Genomic DNA, 18,212 nt, shown 5'->3' with positions numbered 1-18,212 from the left:
TGGAAAACAAACTGGTGATTTTAATGCAGGAAAACTGAAATCTGTTTTAACTCATTTTTACGAGCATGTCACCTGTGAAACTAGAGGCAACACAACTCTAGATCACCTTTAGGCCTACTCCACACACAGAAACGCATACAAGGCTCTCCCTCGCCCTCCCTTTGGCAAATCTGACCATAACTCTATCCTCCTGATTCCTGCTTACAAGCAAAAACTCAAACAGGATGTACCCTTGACGCATTCAATACGGAAGTGGTCAAATGAAGCGGATGCTAATTTACAGGTTTGCTTCGCTAGCACAGACTGGAAATGTTCCGGGAATCATCCGATAGCTTTGAGGAGAAAATCACATCAGTCACCGGCTTCATTAATAAGTGCATTGACGACACCGTCCACACAGGGACCGTACGTACTTATCCCAACCAAAAATCATGGATTACAGGCAACATCCACACTGAATTAAAGGCTTCCTCTTTCAAGGAGCAGGACACTAATGCAGACATTTATAAGAAATCATTTTACGACCCCCCCCAACGAGCCATCAAACAGGCATAGTGTCAATACAGGACTAAGATCGAATCCCTCTACGCCGGCTCTGACTCTTGTCGGATCTGGCAAGGCTTGCAAACTATCACAGATTACAAAGAAAAACTCAGCTGCGAGTTGTCCAGTGCTGCAAGCCTTCAAGACGAGCTAAATGCTTTCTATGCTCGCTTCGAGGCAAGCAACACTGAACCATGCATGAGAGCGTCAGCAGTTCTGCACGACTGTGCGATCTCGCTCTCCGTAGCCGATGTGAGTAGGACCTTTAAACAGGTTAATATTCACAATCCTGCGGGGCCAGATGGATTACCTGGAGGTGTACTCAGCGCATGCGTTGACCAGCTGGCGGGTGTCTTAACTTACATTTTAAACCTCTCCCTGACTCAGTCTGTAATGCACTATATGACCAGAAGTATGTGGACACATACTCGTCGAACATCTCATTCCAAAAACATGTGCTTTAATATTAATTTGGTCCCCACTTTGCTGCTATAACAGTTTCCACTCTTCTGGGAAGGCTTTCCACTAGATAGTGGAACATTGCTGAGGGGGACTTGCTTCCATTCAGCCACAAGAGCATTAGTGAGGTCTGGCACTGATGTTGGGCGATTAGGCCTGGCTCGCAGTCAGCGTTCCAATTCATCCCAAAGGTGTTCGATGGGGTTGAGGTCCGGGCTCTGTGCAGGCCAGTCAAGTTCTTCCACACCGATCTCGGAAAACCATTTCTGTATGGACCTCGCTTTGTGCAGGAGGGCATTGCCATGCTGAAACAGGAAAGGGCCTTCCCCAAACTTGCCACAAAGTTGGAAGCACAGTTGGCACTATGCATTGGGGTTAGTAGCGTTCTCCTGGCATCCGCCAAACCCAGATTTATCTGTCGGAATGCCAGATGGTGAAGTGTGATTCATCACTTCAGAGCATGCGTTTCCACTGCTCCAGTCGAATGGCAGCGAGCTTTACACCACTCCAGCCAACGCTTGGCATTTGCATGGTGATTTTAGGCTTGTGTGCGTCTGCTCGGCCACGGAAATCCATTTCATGAAGCTCCCGACGAACAGTTCTTGTGCTGACGTAGCTTCCAGAGGCAGTTTGGAACTCGGTAGTTATAGAACAGATCTACCTCTTCTTAGTGTTGCTTTCAATGAGAATGATCTCTATGTGATCTATAAATCACATTTCCATGTGGATATGGTCAGGTTGCCCAAAAAGTTACATATTGCAGCTGTAACCGGTTCCCATGCTTTTAAAATAATGGCTGTGTTCCGGAACAATATACATATTTTTCGTTCCCAGTTCTGATTATGTTCCTCTAAAGATTATTTTCCCATTTTCGTTTTTGTTCCCTGAACCGGTTCCAACCCCTGGTGCTTAGTCTCCTCCTGTGCTGCCTATTCACCAACGACTGCATGGATGCGCACAACTCCAAAACCATTACGTTTGCTGACAAAAACATACAAATAATAATACGTTTGCTGATGACACGACGGGGGTAGGCCTGAACCCCGAAGACGAAGGGACCACCTATAAAGAAGAGGCCAGTGATCTGGCGGTGTGGTCCCAGGACAACAACCTCTCCCTCAACGTCAGCTAGAAAGGAGCTGATCGCGCACTACAGGAAACGGAGGGCCAGGCACGCCACTATCCCATCGACGGGGCTGTAGTGGAGTGGGTCGAGAGCTTCAAGTTCCTCGGTGTCCACATCACTAAGGAATTAACATGGTCCACACACACCAACACGGCCGAGCTCCCTGCCATCCTCTGACACCACCTGGTATGGAGGCCTTGGAAGGCCTTCAAAATTGTCAGGCTCGAGCCACCCAAGTCAGAGTGCTCTCTCTGCTACCACACGGCAAGTGGTACCGATGCACCAAGTGAGGTACCAACAATACCCTGAACAGCTTCTACCCCCAAGCCATAAGACTACTAAATAGATCACTAAATAGCTACCCGGACTATCTGCATTGACCCTTTTTGCAATAACTCTTTTGACTCTTCACATGAAATACAGAAATATCACACCCCTGAGTCAGTACTTTGTAGTATCACCTTTGTCGGCGATTAGAACTTTGAGTCTTCTTTGGTAGAGGTCGACCGATTTTAATCGGCATGGCTGACTTAATTAGGACCGATTTCAAGTTTTCTTAACAATTGGTAATTTGCCTTTTTGGACGCCGATTATGGCCGATTTACATTGCAATCCACAAGGAGACTGCGTGGCAGGCTGACCACCTGTTACGCAAGTGCAGCATCAAAAGGACCTTGTGGCTACAATGAGCCAAGGTAAGTTGCTGGCTACCATTGATTGTTTTTTTATAAGATAAATTTAATCTTCACATAATCACTATTTAACTACACATGGTTGATGATATTTCTAGGTTAACTAGCTTGTCCTGCGTTGAATCACAGCCTACTTCAACTTCGCCAAACGGGTGATGATTTAACAAAAGCGCATTCGCGAAACAAGCACAATCGTTGCACAAATGTACCTAACCATAAACATCAATGCCTTTCTTAAAATCAATACACAAGTATATATATTTTTAAACCTGCATATGTAGTTAAAAGAAATTAAGGCAATATTAACTAGGGGAATTGTGTCACTTTTCTTGCTGAACGCAAGAGTGCAAGCAGAGTTAGGGTATATGCAGCAGTTTGGGCCGCCTGGCTCGTTGTGAACTGTGTGAAGACCATTTCTTCCTAACAAAGACTGTAATTAATTTGCCAGAATTTTACATAATTATGACATAACATTGAAGGTTGTTCAATGTAACAGCAATATTTAAACTTAGGGTTGCCACCCATTTGATAAAATACAGAACGGTTCCGTATTTCACTGAAAGAATAAAAGTTTTTTCCGAAATGATAGTTTCCGGATTTGACCACATTATTGTATTATAATTAAGGAAATGATTTGATAGAGCAGTCTGACTGAGCGGTGGTAGGCAGCAGCAGGCTCGTAAGCGTTCATTCAAACAGCACTTCACTGCGTTTGCCAGCAGCTCTTATCAATGCTTGATGCACAGCTCTGTTTATAACTTCAAGCTTATCAACTCCCGAGATTAGGCTGGCAATACTGAAGTGCCTATAAGAACATCCAATAGTCAAAGGTATATGAAATACAAATTGTATAGAGAGAAATAGTCGACATGTCATAATAACTACAACCCAAAAACTTCTTAACTGGGAATATTGAACCACAAGCTTTCATATGTTCTCATGCTCTGAGCAAGAAACTTAAACGTTAGCTTTTTTACATGGCACATACTGCATGTTTACTTTTTTCTCCAACACTGTGTTTTTGCATTATTTAAACCGAATTGAACATGTTTCATTATTTATTTATTATAGTTGATCATTTATTTGAGACTAAATTGATTTTATTTATGTATTATATTAAGTTAAAATAAGTGTTAATTGTTCATTCAGTATTGTTGCAATTGTCATTATTATATATATATATATATATATATATAATTATATATATATATTTATATATATTATATATTATATATATTTATATATTATATTATATATATATATATATATATATATATATTATATTATATATATATATTTATTTGAAAAAATATCGGTATCGGTGTTGAAAAATCATAATCGGTCGACCTCTAGTCTTGGGTATGTCAGTATCAGCTTTGCACATCTGAATTTTGGGGATTTTCTCTCATTCTTCCTAACAGATGTTCTTAATCTCTGTTAAGTTGGATCGGGAACAAACGGGGAACAACATTCTTAAAGCCTGTCCACAGATTGTCAATGGGATTCAAGTCGGCTTTGGCAGGGCCATTCAAGGACTTTCACATTCTTGTCCCAGCGTTGATTTGGCTGTATGCTTGCGGTCATTGTCCTGTTGGAATGTAAATCTTCGCCCTAGTCTAAGGTCGTTTGCACTCTGAAGCAGGTTTTCATCAAGGATTTGCCTGTATTTGGTTGCATTCATTTTTCCCTCTATCCTTACCAGTCTCCCAGTCCCTGCTGCTGAAAAGCATCCCCATAGCACGTTGCTGCCACCACCATGCTTCACGGTAGGGATGGTGTTAGATGGGTGACGAGCTGTGCCTGGTTTTCTCCAGACATAGGCTTTGCATTCAGGCCAAAGAGTCTCTGATCTCTACGGGCAGTTCCTTGTAATTCATGGTACTGTTTCTGCTCTGACATGCACTGTTAACTGTGGGACCTAATATAGACCGGTATGTTTCATTCTTAATCATGTCCAAACAGTTGAATTGACCTCCGGTGGACTACAATCAATGTAGTGACATCTCAAGGATGATCAAAGGAAATTGGATGCACCTGAGCTCAATTTGGAGTGTCATAGCAAAGAGGTGTGAATACTTATGTACATGTAATTATTTCTGTATTTCATGTTCAATAAATTTGCCACAATTTCTAAAAACATATTTTCACTTTGTCGTTATGGGGTATTGTGTGTAGATGGGTGAGAAACATATTTAATCCAACTTAAATTCAGGCTATGACGCAACAATGTGGAATAAGTCAACTGGTATGAATACTTTCTGAAGGTGCTGTTTTCTTACTCATTGTGTATTTATCCCTTAATACATTGTTTCTATATTTTTCTCACTGCATTGTTTTTGAAAGGCCTGTATGTCAGCATTTCACTGTTAGTCTAGACATATTGTCGACGAAGCATGTGACATACATTTTGATTTGAGCTACCAAATACACTTGATCTCACAGTAGGTCAGTGAGTCAACATGACCACCACACACACAACACCACCCCCAATCTATCTCCATCTGACTCCCCTCTGCCGCTGTCTACTCCTAGCCTAGTAGATTCCTGAGTCCTCTGGCTCCCTGGCTGCAGGCAGAGAGATGCTATTAATACAGTTTGTTTAGCTAGTTTCCTAGCAGGCCGCATCAAACACCGTGGCCCTCGGGCTGATTATAGCCCTCGACCCGCTCGACCTGCTCGATCCCCTAGCTACACCTGCTGAGTCAGAGAAATCCAAGGTTCCCTCCCAAATGGCACCCTCTTCCCTTATGTAGTACACTACGTCTGACCAGAAACCCTATGGGTTCCCTACTGGCCATGGTCAAAAGCAGGGCACTACCTGGGGAATAGGGTGCCATTTGGGACGCACCCCAAGTTAACAGCGGCGGGGACATTGCTGGCAGGCTCAGAGAGAGTGACTGGAATAAGGCCTACTGGCCTGGTAGGCTCAGAGATAGTGACTGGAATAGGGCCCACTGGCCCGGCAGGCTCAGAGAGAGTGACTGGAATAGGGCCCACTGGCCCAGGAGGCTCAGAGAGAGTGACTAGAATAAGGCCCACTGGCCCGGCAGGCTCAGAGAGAGTGACTGGAAAAGGGCCTACTGGCCCGGCTGGCTCAGAGAGAGTGACTGGAATAAGGCCTACTGGCCCGGCTGGCTCAGAGAGAGTGACTAGAATAAGGCCTACTGGCCCGACAGATATTTCCATGTCACCTTGGATGAATGGAGGTATAAAAAAAAAATGGGTGGACTGACTGAGGTTCTCACATGGATGGATCACATGTCTGAAACGGATAGAATGAAATTGATCGATGTGTGTGTTAGGTTTTTGAATCCGACCATGATGTCAAATACATAGGCAAATGTGTCAAATACTTTTTCAAGTATTTGGTGTGTGCTTGATTTAGCTTGGGAGTTTGTCACTGTAACTGTTCCATTTGCTTCCATTGTACCAGGGTAAACTTGGCCTAAATCAAGTTAACCAGCTTCTTTTCTCTTGCTCTTTCGATGTTGCCTCCCTGCAGAGGATACACACACACACACACACACAGCCAGTTAGTCTGCACCCTGACTATAACGAGTTGCTGGTGTATGTTGTTTGTCGATGGACTGAACTCACACTCGCACATCTCTGCCCAAATAGACCCAGAGGATTGTGTTTTAGTGTGAGCGGTGAGAGAGGCCTGACACCAGCCTGTTGTATTGGCTCGCTGCTCTCTGCTCCACAGACAGTCTGTTGCAACACAAATGGCACCCTGTTCCCTACATAGTGTGCTACTTTTGATCAGAACTGACTGCGCAAAAGTAGTGCATTATATAGGGAATAGGGTGCTGAGCCATGGTCTAAAGTAGGGCACTATATAGGGTGCTTAGCCATGGTCTAAAGTAGTGCATTATATAGAGAATAGGGTGCTGAGCCATGGTCTAAAGTAGGGCACTATATAGGGTGCTTAGCCATGGTCTAAAGTAGTGCATTATATAGAGAATAGGGTGCTGAGCCATGGTCTAAAGTAGGGCACTATATAGGGAATATGGTGCTTAGCCATGGTCTAAAGTAGTGCATTATATAGAGAATAGGGTGCTGAGCCATGGTCTAAAGTAGGGCACTATATAGGGAATATGGTGCTTAGCCATGGTCTAAAGTAGTGCATTATATAGAGAATAGGGTGCTGAGCCATGGTCTAAAGTAGGGCACTATATAGGGAATAGGGTGCCATTTGGGACATATTACAGCCTGTGGGGTCTGCTCTGAATTATTTTTGTATGTGTTCTGTTTCCTCCTTTGATCTCACTGAGAAGGGATGTGCCAACCTGCTTTTTTACAGGCAGTCAACATGAAGCCATTCCTTTTTTTTCATTAGTAAATTAAGCAGAGAGCGCGAGAGGAAAGGAAGAGAAACACATAATGGTTAATATTACAACCCAGCCCTGACCTCATGATAGTCTGAGTCTGCCTTGAGCTTCTCTTGCGAGTGGAAGGCAGGGCAGGCTGCTGAAATCATGTTGGCTGCTTGGCTCAGGGCGAGTAACTGGTGTCAGAGTTGGGAGAGAACATCGGACTAGAGGGAGAGAAAAAACATGGACTGACTTCATACTGGAAAGTGGCCCACACATTGTAGGTTATTATCTGTCTCACTTGATCATAAGTGCTAATAAAACTAGTGGTCTATAAAAGGTTTTAAGACGGGTACTAGGCTATGTAGCAATGTGTACAGTTGGCTACACCGCAGTTACACTGCACTGTGGCATATACTGGCATATATATAGCTAGCTAGCATATACAGGCATATTTATAGATATAAATAGAACGCTAGCATATACTGGTATATGTATGTGTATATATTATTAATCGGCCATTCCGATTAATCGGTCGACCGCTAACATACACATACACACATATATATATACACACACACACACACACACACACACACACACACACACACACACACACACACACACACACTAGAGGTCGACCGATTTAATCGAATGGCACCTTTATTTAATCTTTATTTAACTAGGCAAGTCGGTTAAGAACACATTCTTATTTTCAATGACGGCCTAGGAACGGTGGGTTAACTGCCTTGTTCAGGGGCAGAACGACAGATTTTTACCTTGTCAGCTCAGGGATTCAATCTTGCAACCTTACGGTTAACTAGTCCAACGCTCTAACCACCTGCCTCACGAGGAGCCTGCCTGTTACGCAAATGCAGTAAGAAGCCAAGGTAAGTTGCTAGCTAGCATTAAACTTATCTTATAAAAAAAACAATCAATCAATCATAATCACTAGTTATAACTACACATGGTTGATGATATTACTAGTTTATCTAGCGTGTCCTGCGTTGCATATAATCGATGTGGTGCGCATTCACGAAAAAGGACTGTCGTTGCTCCAACGTGTATTTAACCATAAACATCAATGCCTTTTCTTAAAATCAATACACAGAAGTATATATTTTTAAACCTGCATATTTAGCTAAAAGAAATCCAGGTTAGCAGGCAATATTAACCAGGTGAAATTGTGTCACTTCTCTTGCGTTCATTGCATGCAGAGTCAGGGTATATGCAACAGTTTGGGCCGCCTGGCTCATTGCAAACTAATTTGCCAGATTTTTACGTAATTATGACAAAACATTGAAGGTTGTTCAATGTAACAGCAATATTTAGACTTAGGGATGCCACCCGTTAGATAAAATACAGAACGGTTCCGTATTTCACTGAAAGAATAAATGTTTTGTTTTCGAAATGATAGTTTCCGGATTCGACCATATTAATGACCTAAGGCTAGTATTTCTGTGTGTTATTATGTTATAATTAAGTCTATGATTTGATAGAGCAGTCTGACTTGAGCGATGGTAGGCACCAGCAGGCTCGTAAGCATTCATTCAAACAGCACTTTCGTGCGTTTTGCCAGCAGCTGTTTATGACTTCAAGCCTATCAACTCCCGAGATTAGGCTGGTGTAACAATGTGATGTGAAATGGCTAGCGTTAGTTAGCGGGGTGCGCGCTAATAGCATTTCAAACGTCACTCGCACTGAGACTTGGAGTAGTTGTTCCCCTTGCTCTTTATGGTTAACGCTGCTTCGAGGGTGGTTGTTGTCGATGTGATCCTGGTTCGAGCCCAGGTAGCGGCGAGGAGAGGGATGGAAGCTATACTGTTACACTGGCAATGCTAAAGTGCCTATAAGAACATCCAATAGTCAAAGGTATATGAAATACAAATGGTATAGAGAGAAATAGTCCTATAATTCCTATAATAACTACAACCTAAAACTTCTTACCTGGGAATATTGAAGACTCATGTTAAAAGGAACCACCAGCTTTCATATGTTCTCATGTTCTGAGCAAGGAACTGAAATGTTAGCTTTCTTACATGGCACATATTGCACTTTTACTTTCTTCTCCAACACTTCGTTTGTGGATTATTTAAACCAAATTGAACATGTTTCATTATTTATTTAAGGCTAAATTGATTTTATTGATGTATTATATTAAGTTAAAATAAGTGTTAATTCAGTATTGTTGTAATTGTCATTATTACAAATAAATAAATCAAAAATCTGCATCGGCTTTTTTTGGTCCTCCATTAATCGGTATCGGCGTTGAAAAATCTTAATCGGTCGACCTCTAGTGTATGTGTAGCTAGATAGCTGGGTGTGCTTTGCTGCAGGAGGGACTGGTACACTTCACAAAATAGATGGCATCATGAGGTAGGACAATTATGTGGATATATTGAAGCAACATCTCAAGACATCAGTTAGGAACTTAAAGCTTGGTCACAAATGGGTCATCCAAATGGACAATGACCCCAAGCATACTTCCAAAGTTGTGGCAAAATGGCTTAAGGACAACAATATCAAGGCATTGGAGTGGCCATCACAAAGCTCTGACCTCAATCCTATTTGTGGGCAGAACTGAAAAAGCGTGTGCGAGCAAGGAGGCTTACAGTTACACCAGCTCTGTCAGGAGGAATGGGCCAAAATTCACCCAACTTATTGTGGGAAGCTTGTGGAAGGCTACCCTAAATGTTTGACCCAAGTTAAACAATTTAAAGGCAATGCTACCAAATACTAATTGTGTATGTAAACTTCTGACCCACTGGGAATGGGATGAAAAAAAAAAAAAAATCATTCTCTCTACTATTATTCTGACATTTCAGTCTTAAAATAATGTGGTGATCCTAACTGACCTAAGACAGGGAATTTTTAATATGATCAAATGTCAGGAATTGTGAAAAACTGAATTTAAATGTATTTGGCAAAGATCTTCTGACTTCAACTGTATATACTACAGTTAAAGATGTATTTGGCAAAGATCTTCTGACTTCAACTGTATATACTACAGTTAGCCTACCAGCAGAACATCCTAGCTGCCCTGACTACAGCTAGCCTACCAGCAGAACATCCTAGCTGCCCTGACTACAGTTAGCCTACCAGCAGAACATCCTAGCTGCCCTGACTACAGCTAGCCTACCAGCAGAACATTCTAGCTGCCCTGACTACAGCTAGCCTACCAGCAGAACATCCTAGCTGCCCTGACTACAGCTAGCCTACCAGCAGAACATCCTAGCTGCCCTGACTACAGCTAGCCTACCAGCAGAACATCCTAGCTGCCCTGACTACAGCTAGCCTACCAGCAGAACATCCTAGCTGCCCTGACTACAGCTAGCCTACCAGCAGAACATCCTAGCTGCCCTGACTACAGCTAGCCTACCAGCAGAACATCCTAGCTGCCCTGACTACAGCTAGCCTACCAGCAGAACAGCAGTATCTCTGGTTTGTTGTTTTCTGGACTAGCCTACTGGAGGACCAACAGATTGAGGAAATAAAATAAGCGACAACAATGTTCTCCTCTTCTCCTCTCCCACAGTTACATTGCATGCTCTTTGCAAAGATGGGGGACGACCGGCCTTTTGTGTGCAGCGCTCCCGGCTGTGGACAGGTAAGCCATCTATCTACCTTGTCTTTGGTTTCAGGTGTGTTCAGTGTCTGTTTCTGAGTTTGGTTTTACCTGTGCTAGTGTTTGTGTATGTTTTACTGTTTTGTGGCAGTTGATGAGTGGAATTTCTATAGTCTAGTGAATATCTTAATTTAGTTTGGATTTCAGTTGATTTCAGTCTGTGTATTTTGCGGTTGTACTGTACTTGTTTGTGTATTTTGCTGTCTGGCAGTTGACTGGAATAGCTCTTTATTTTGAGTCCGAGTCCTCCGTTGACTGGAATAGCTCTTTATTTTGAGTCCGAGTCCTCCGTTGACTGGAATAGCTCTTTATTTTGAGTCCGAGTTCTCCGTTGACTAGAAAGTTGAAACAGATGGTGTTGGTGGTACTGAACTCAAGTGTTTCCCCTATATTCATGAATAATAATTTGGGATGGTAAAACATTTTCAGTGTTAAGTTAAACTACTAAAACCAGATATAAAGTATGTAGAAAAGATTATGGATTTGTATATATTTTTTGACAACTAAACAACCACCAGGAAAAAAAAGACAGTCAGGGAGAATGTAAAATTCCCTAAATGTCATGGCATGGGTCCCCCATTTGATTTTGTTATGATGTTTGAGCTTTAAAGTAACTGTCCAGTGTTTCCAGATTTCTATGAAATATGATCTCTAATTACTTAGAATATGAGTGAAATAGTTTTCCTTTCAAAAAATGATTTAAGAAGCTTTATTCAGCTTGTCTGGTGTCTGCATAACCCAACAATAGAATGTGTGGGCGTATACCGGTCATTTAAAATATTAATACAAGTAGACCGTTGATTGGCCGGATCATCCTCAGGAGTATGACATCATACTTAATGAGGAAATAGCAAGCATTTTTAAAGATACAAGTTTGAGTCCCCCCCACCCTCCAATTTATGCTTTGGCCACAAATAAGAGCAAAGGACGAGTCGTCAACATTATATAGGAATGAGTTAACGGAATATCAACTTTTAAAAGTCCGATTTTCACTGGACAGTTACTTTAAAACTGCATATTTTCTCTCAGCCCCATGGTAAAATTGATAGAATTGCATGAAATTAGCTTAAAAACAGCAAAATTGTCTCTGCAGCTGAGAGGAGGGCCCCCCCCCCCCCCCCCCCCCCCGCGCTAGTTTTGCCACCGCTGCTGAAAGAAATCCTAGGAGAAACACTGTACTCATATTGAAATGAAGGACATTTCCCATAGCAGTGGAGTGGAACATCGGTAGAGAGTAGACATTCATTTAGCTCTGGTGCCACTGACCGTGTCCACATGAACAACATGTTTCTTTTGTCGGTCTGTTTCTGTTCTCTTGCCAACTACTTGTTGAAACTATCATGTTTGCTGTGACACTGAGTTGGCAAGAGAGTACAAACACATCTGTGCTCACACTAGGTCTGTTCCACTTCTGTTATTGAGCGCACACATGGACAATAACACTACACACACACTGCCGTTCAACCAGGCAGCAAACACTGGTCACACTGTCTGATCGTGCCAGCTAGCGCTCTTGTGAAACAATGCGGATGTGTCTAATGCAATTCCTTTTCTTTGTAAGAGCCCACATGGGCAACACACCACACTGCCATTCAGGACACACACACACACACACACACACACACACTGATACAGTGGGGCAAAAAAGTATTTAGTCAGCCACCAATTGTGCAAGTTTTCCCACTTAAAAAGATAAGAGGCCTGTAATTTTCATCATAGGTACACTTCAACTATGACAGACAAAGTGAGAAAAAAAATCCAGAAAATCACATTGTAGGATTTTTTATGTATTTATTTGCAAATGATGGTGGAAAATAAGTATTTGGTCAATAACAAAAGTTTATCTCAATACTTTGTTATATACCCTTTGTTGGCAATGACAGAGGTCAAATGTTTTCTGTAAGTCTTCACAAGGTTTTCACACACTGTTGCTGGTATTTTGGCCCATTCCTCCATGCAGATCTCCACTAGAGCAGTGATGTTTTGGGGCTGTTGCTGGGCAACACGGACTTTCATATCCCTCCAAAGATTTTCTATGGGGTTGAGATTTGGAGACTGGCTAGGCCACTCCAGGACCTTGAAATGCTTCTTACGAAGCCACTCCTTCGTTTCCCGGGCGGTGTGTTTGGGATCATTGTCATGCTGAAAGACCCAGCCACGTTTCATCTTCAATGCCCTTGCTGATGGAAGGAGGTTTTCACTCAAAATCTCACGATACATGGCCCCATTCATTCTTTCCTTTACACGGATCAATCGTCCTGGTCCCTTTGCAGAAAAACAGCCCCAAAGCATGATGTTTCCACCCCCATGCTTCACAGTAGGTATGGTGTTCTTTGGATGCAACTCGTCATGTTTGGAGGACAAAGAATGCTGAGTTGAGTTTTTACCAAAAAGTTATATTTTGGTTTCATCTGACCATATGACATTCTCCCAATCTTCTTCTGGATCATCCAAATGCTCTCTAGCAAACTTCAGACGGGCCTGGACATGTACTGGCTTAAGCAGGGGGACACGTCTGGCACTGCAGGATTTGAGTCCCTGGCGGCGTAGTGTGTTACTGATGGTAGGCTTTGTTACTTTGGTCCCAGCTCTCTGCAGGTCATTCACTAGGTCCCCCCTGTGTGGTTCTGGGATTTTTGCTCACCGTTCTTGTGATAATTTTGACCCCACGGGGTGAGATCTTGCGTGGAGCCCCAGACCGAGGGAGATTATCAGTGGTCTTGTATGTCTTCCATTTCCTAATAATTGCTCCCACAGTTGATTTCTTCAAACCAAGCTGCTTACCTATTGCAGATTCAGTCTTCCCAGCCTGGTGCAGGTCTACAATTTTGTTTCTGGTGTCCTTTGACAGCTCTTTGGTCTTGGCCATAGTGGAGTTTGGAGTGTGACTGTTTGAGGTTGTGGACAGGTGTCTTTTATACTGATAACAAGTTCAAACATGTGCCATTAATACAGGTAACGAGTGGAGGACAGAGAAGCCTCTTAAAGAAGAAGTTACAGGTCTGTGAGACCAGAAATCTTTCTTGTTTGTAGGTGACCAAATACTTATTTTCCACCATAATTTGCAAATAAATTCATAAAAAATCCTACAATGTAATTTTCTGGATTTTTTTTCTCTCATTTTGTCTGTCATAGTTGAAGTGTACCTATGATGAAAATTACAGGCCTCTCATTTTTTTAAGTGGGAGAACTTGCACAATTGGTGGCTGACTAAATACTTTTTTGCCCCACTGTATATAGTGATGGCTAGCTAGTCAACATGGGTCTCTCTGAAGCTTCTGTTTCTCTATGAGAGCCCAGATGGACTGGGCTGAGAAATACCTCTGCCGAGCGGTGTTGTGATACAATGCTGGCAAGGTGTTGTCTCCGCCAGCCAGCCAGTGAGTCACAGGCAGTACACAGCACAGATGACACATTTTTCAACCTGTTTCTGTCTCACTTCTCCAGCCTGCAGACTGAAGAGGTTAGAGATGCATAGTGACTCAGCTTGGCACTGTCTATTGCTGTACTCTGTCCAAGGTGTTAGGATGGATTAGATGTTTTAAAGCCTGGTACAATGTTACATTACAGTACATTTACATTACAGTACAATCCCAGTGAAGACAATGAGTTAACTGTCTGTTCAACGTCCTTTTCAATATCTTTTGCTCATAGGGATATCTCTGCTTCTTCCCCTTTTTGGCTACTGATAACATGACTTATAAGCCTCATTAGGAAACATTAAAAAGGTTTTCACATGCTTACAACAGCATCAAAATGCATTGTACCTGCAGGCTTTACCACGTGTTTTACTGCAGACAGCTTGAAGACGACAGATGAGTGTTGAGGAAATGTAATTCCAAATCAGTAAGGTTATTACCTCGTACATTATTAAATAAAAGATAATTAGTGTTGTCCTCAGGCATTTAGTGGTTAGACAATTCAAGCATGTACAGCAACATGCATCTGAAATTTAACATTTATCTCTTGTTGTTCAGGGACTCGACTGTCAGTTACCAGAACAGAGTTTAGATTCGACTGTCAGTTACCAGAACAGAGTTTAAATTAGACTGTCAGTTACCAGAACAGAGTTTAAATTAGGCTGTCAGTTACCAGAACAGAGTTGAAATTAGACTGTCAGTTACCAGAACAGAGTTTAAATTAGACTGTCAGTTACCAGAACAGAGTTTAAATTAGGCTGTCAGTTACCAGAACAGAGTTGAAATTAGACTGTCAGTTACCAGAACAGAGTTGAAATTAGACTGTCAGTTACCAGAACAGAGTTGAAATTAGACTGTCAGTTACCAGAACAGAGTTTAGATTAGACTGTCAGTTACCAGAACAGTTTAGATTAGACTTGACTTATGTAAGGACAATAATGATGTTACATATTTCATTTATTGACATTTAATGTATTACTTAGAGACAAGAAAGGAAAAAGGACAGTAAAATGGATGTTTAGATAAAAGTTACAGGATGTGTTTTGAGATTTGGTTGAATGAACACTATCTACTCTAGCCTCTCTAGCAGACTTGCCATTTTAAATTGTATTTTTGAATTGTGTATTTTTGAATTGTGTGTGTGTGTGTGTGTGTGTGTGTGTGTGTATCATCAAAGCAGCACAACATGGTCGAAGCACAAAACACGGTACAAACATTACTGGGCACAGACAACAGCACAGACAACAGCACAGACAACAGCACAGACAACAGCACAGACAACAGCACAAAGGGCAAGAAGGTAGAGACAACAATACATCACGCGAAGCAGCCACTACTACTGACAGTTGTGGCTGCTTCGTGTGATGAATTGTTGTCTCTATCTTCTTGCCCTTTGTGCTGTTGTCTGTGCCCAGTAGTGTTTGTACCGTGTTTTGTGCTTAGACCATGTTGTGCTGCTGCCATGTTGTTGTTGCTACCATGTTGTTGTTGTCATGTGGTGTTGCCATGCTATGCTGTTGTCTTAGGGCTCTCTCTTTTTCCGTAGTGTTGTGGTGTCTTTCTTGTCGTGATGTGTGTTTTGTCCTATATTTTTAATTAGACAGGAGGCCTTTTGCTTTTTGGTAGGACGTCATTGTAAATAATAATGTGTTCTTAACTGGCTTGCCTAGTTAAATAAAGGTTTAAAAAAATATATACAAATAAAATCGCAGTGTGTGTTGGTGCTCTTTGGGTGTGTTGTGGTACCCTCAAACAGTTGTCCCTTTCTAATGTGTGTGTAGGCTATGTTGTTCAGAACACAAGTGTGATTTTATTCAGGTCATGGCTCTCTGGTGTCCAGACCTGGTCTTGTTTAGGCCTGTCTGTCATGCTATGGCATGTAAGCTATGCAATTGTGGGAAACCTGATGTGAGTCTGGCCTTTTCCCTTCATGTTTACAGTTAGCTATTTATTGTTAGATATGATAATCCTTGCTTCCACTATCTCCTACATACGTATGTACTAGAGGTATTCACGGGTCCAAAAAGTTGGACCCATTCTGAAATGGACCTGGGTCTTTCCCACCCGGACTCGATATGCATAAAGGATTTGATTTAAAATAGAGTCCCATTCCGAACAGACCCAAGGACAACTACACCCGTTCCTTAGAGAGAGCATTCAGAATATTAAGTAGCAGCCTACCTGTTGGTTCTTGGTCGTTTTTATATTTTTTTATTTAATATTTTACCCCTTTTTCTCCCCAATTTCGTGGTATCCAATTGGTAGTAGTTACTGTCTTGTCTCCTCGCTTCAACTCCCGTACGGACTCGGGAGAGGCGAAGGTCGAGAGGCGTCCTCTGAAACACAACCCAAGCCGCACTGCTTCTTGACACAACGCACATCCAACCCGGAAGCCAGCCGCACCAATGTGTTGGAGGAAACACCGAGCGACCTGTTCAGTGTGCACTGCCCGCCACAGGAGTCGCTAGTGCGCGATGAGACAAGGATATCCCTGCCGGCCAAACCCTCCCCTAACCCGGACGACGCTGGGCCAATTGTGCGCTGCCTCCAGGTCGCGACCGGCTGCGACAGAGCCTGGGCTCGAACCCAGAATCTCTGGTAGCACTGCCTTAGACCACTGCGCCCCCCCGGGAGGCCCCCTCTCCTTTATCTTTTAATTCCATCTACCACTGATTAGGTATCTCCTAACTTTTGCCACATGTGGAGGCTCTATGACTGACTGTAGCCTATTGCTGCTTTGATAACTTATGATTGGCCAACAACAAGCTAGACTCCACTCTGGAAGGAAAGGAAGAGTAGCAGCATATATTATACCATTTCTCTCTCTACTGCAGGAGTCACGTCGGGATCTGTACGGGCCCTTCCTGACAGGTCCGTTAAAGTAACATATTCTCCAGACCCGTGATGTCATATCAGATCCGTGACAGTATTTCGAATTCTGGATCCGGACTTCCTCGGGTCCCGGATCGGGACTCGGATAGTTGGGTACAGGTTGATTCGTGACGACCTCTAGTAGATATGTACTATAAGGGAGATTCATTTGAGATTGTTTCCCCTAGCCCGACCCAGTCATCTTGGTCATAGGAAAGATACTATCAGCCTGTGAGACGTGTATTGATGATACTGCTGCTAGCTGGTACTGGCTACAAATACAGTGTTTTCACTTGGTGCTCCACTTTTTCCCTCTCTCCTCCCTCTCTCTCACGACTGAACATATAACTGTGACACTGACACCGCCAGAAATAGACTTCATGCAGAAGAAGATGGATCCTAGATTGCACCTTATATAGTGCAACGGCACTACTTTTGACCAGAGGAAAAGTAGTGCACTAAATATAGAATAGGGCACCATTTGGGTTGTATTCATCAGGATGCAATGAAAGTTTTGCAACGGTTTGAGTTTAAAAAAAATCTACTTCTGTAAACTAAAACTAAATTAAAGCAACTTCAAAAGGGAAGAGAACAAACAGAGGAAGACTATTGTAGCACCATGGTGTGCTTGGCTGAAAGACTGACAGAGGAAGACTACTGTAGCATCTTGGTGTGCTTGGCTGAAAGACTGACAGAGGAAGACTACTGTAGCACCTTGGTGTGCTTGGCTGAAAGACTGACAGAGGAAGACTACTGTAGCATCTTGGTGTGCTTGGCTGAAAGACTGACAGAGGAAGACTACTGTAGCACCTTGGTGTGCTTGGCTGAAAGACTGACAGAGGAAGACTACTGTAGCATCTTGGTGTGCTTGGCTGAAAGACTGACAGAGGAAGACTACTGTAGCATCTTGGTGTGCTTGGCTGAAAGACTGACAGAGGAAGACTACTGTAGCATCTTGGTGTGCTTGGCTGAAAGACTGACAGAGGAAGACTACTGTAGCACCTTGGTGTGCTTGGCTGAAAGACTGACAGAGGAAGACTACTGTAGCACCTTGGTGTGCTTGGCTGAAAGACTGACAGAGGAAGACTTGTAACAGCTTGGTGTGCTTGGTTGGTTGACATGCTTCTGCAGATGTGTTGCAAGCAGAGAAGGACGAATCCCTTC

General features: G+C 42.8%; 1 protein-coding gene and 1 long non-coding RNA gene across 4 annotated transcripts in view; one reads left to right on the top strand and one right to left on the bottom strand.

Moving 5' to 3' along the window:
* The window catches only part of LOC139416870 (cyclic AMP-dependent transcription factor ATF-7-like), a 40,264-nt gene that overhangs the window by 2,750 nt on the left and 19,302 nt on the right, over positions 1 to 18,212 (top strand). For 2 of the 3 annotated variants that reach the window (XM_071166023.1, XM_071166022.1), the window contains exon 2: positions 10,669 to 10,740. In XM_071166023.1, the coding sequence (XP_071022124.1) occupies positions 10,678 to 10,740 (63 nt within the window). In that variant the 5' untranslated portion in view covers positions 10,669 to 10,677. Of the gene's footprint in view, positions 1 to 10,641; positions 10,741 to 18,212 lie in introns of those variants that run through there. The other variant, XM_071166021.1, reaches the window with a different exon arrangement.
* LOC139416871 (uncharacterized) lies at positions 6,281 to 16,553 on the bottom strand. The gene is made up of 3 exons (XR_011635137.1): positions 16,359 to 16,553; positions 7,232 to 7,357; positions 6,281 to 6,316 (listed from the first exon to the last, which is right to left on the bottom strand). It is a non-coding gene; the product is annotated as an uncharacterized lncRNA (long non-coding RNA).

Source organism: Oncorhynchus clarkii, chromosome 9, assembly GCF_045791955.1.
Source record: "Oncorhynchus clarkii lewisi isolate Uvic-CL-2024 chromosome 9, UVic_Ocla_1.0, whole genome shotgun sequence".
Classification (NCBI taxonomy): Eukaryota; Metazoa; Chordata; class Actinopteri; order Salmoniformes; family Salmonidae; genus Oncorhynchus; species Oncorhynchus clarkii.
Note: the sequence above shows the minus strand (reverse complement) of the source record. Positions and strands in the feature narration are given on the sequence as shown.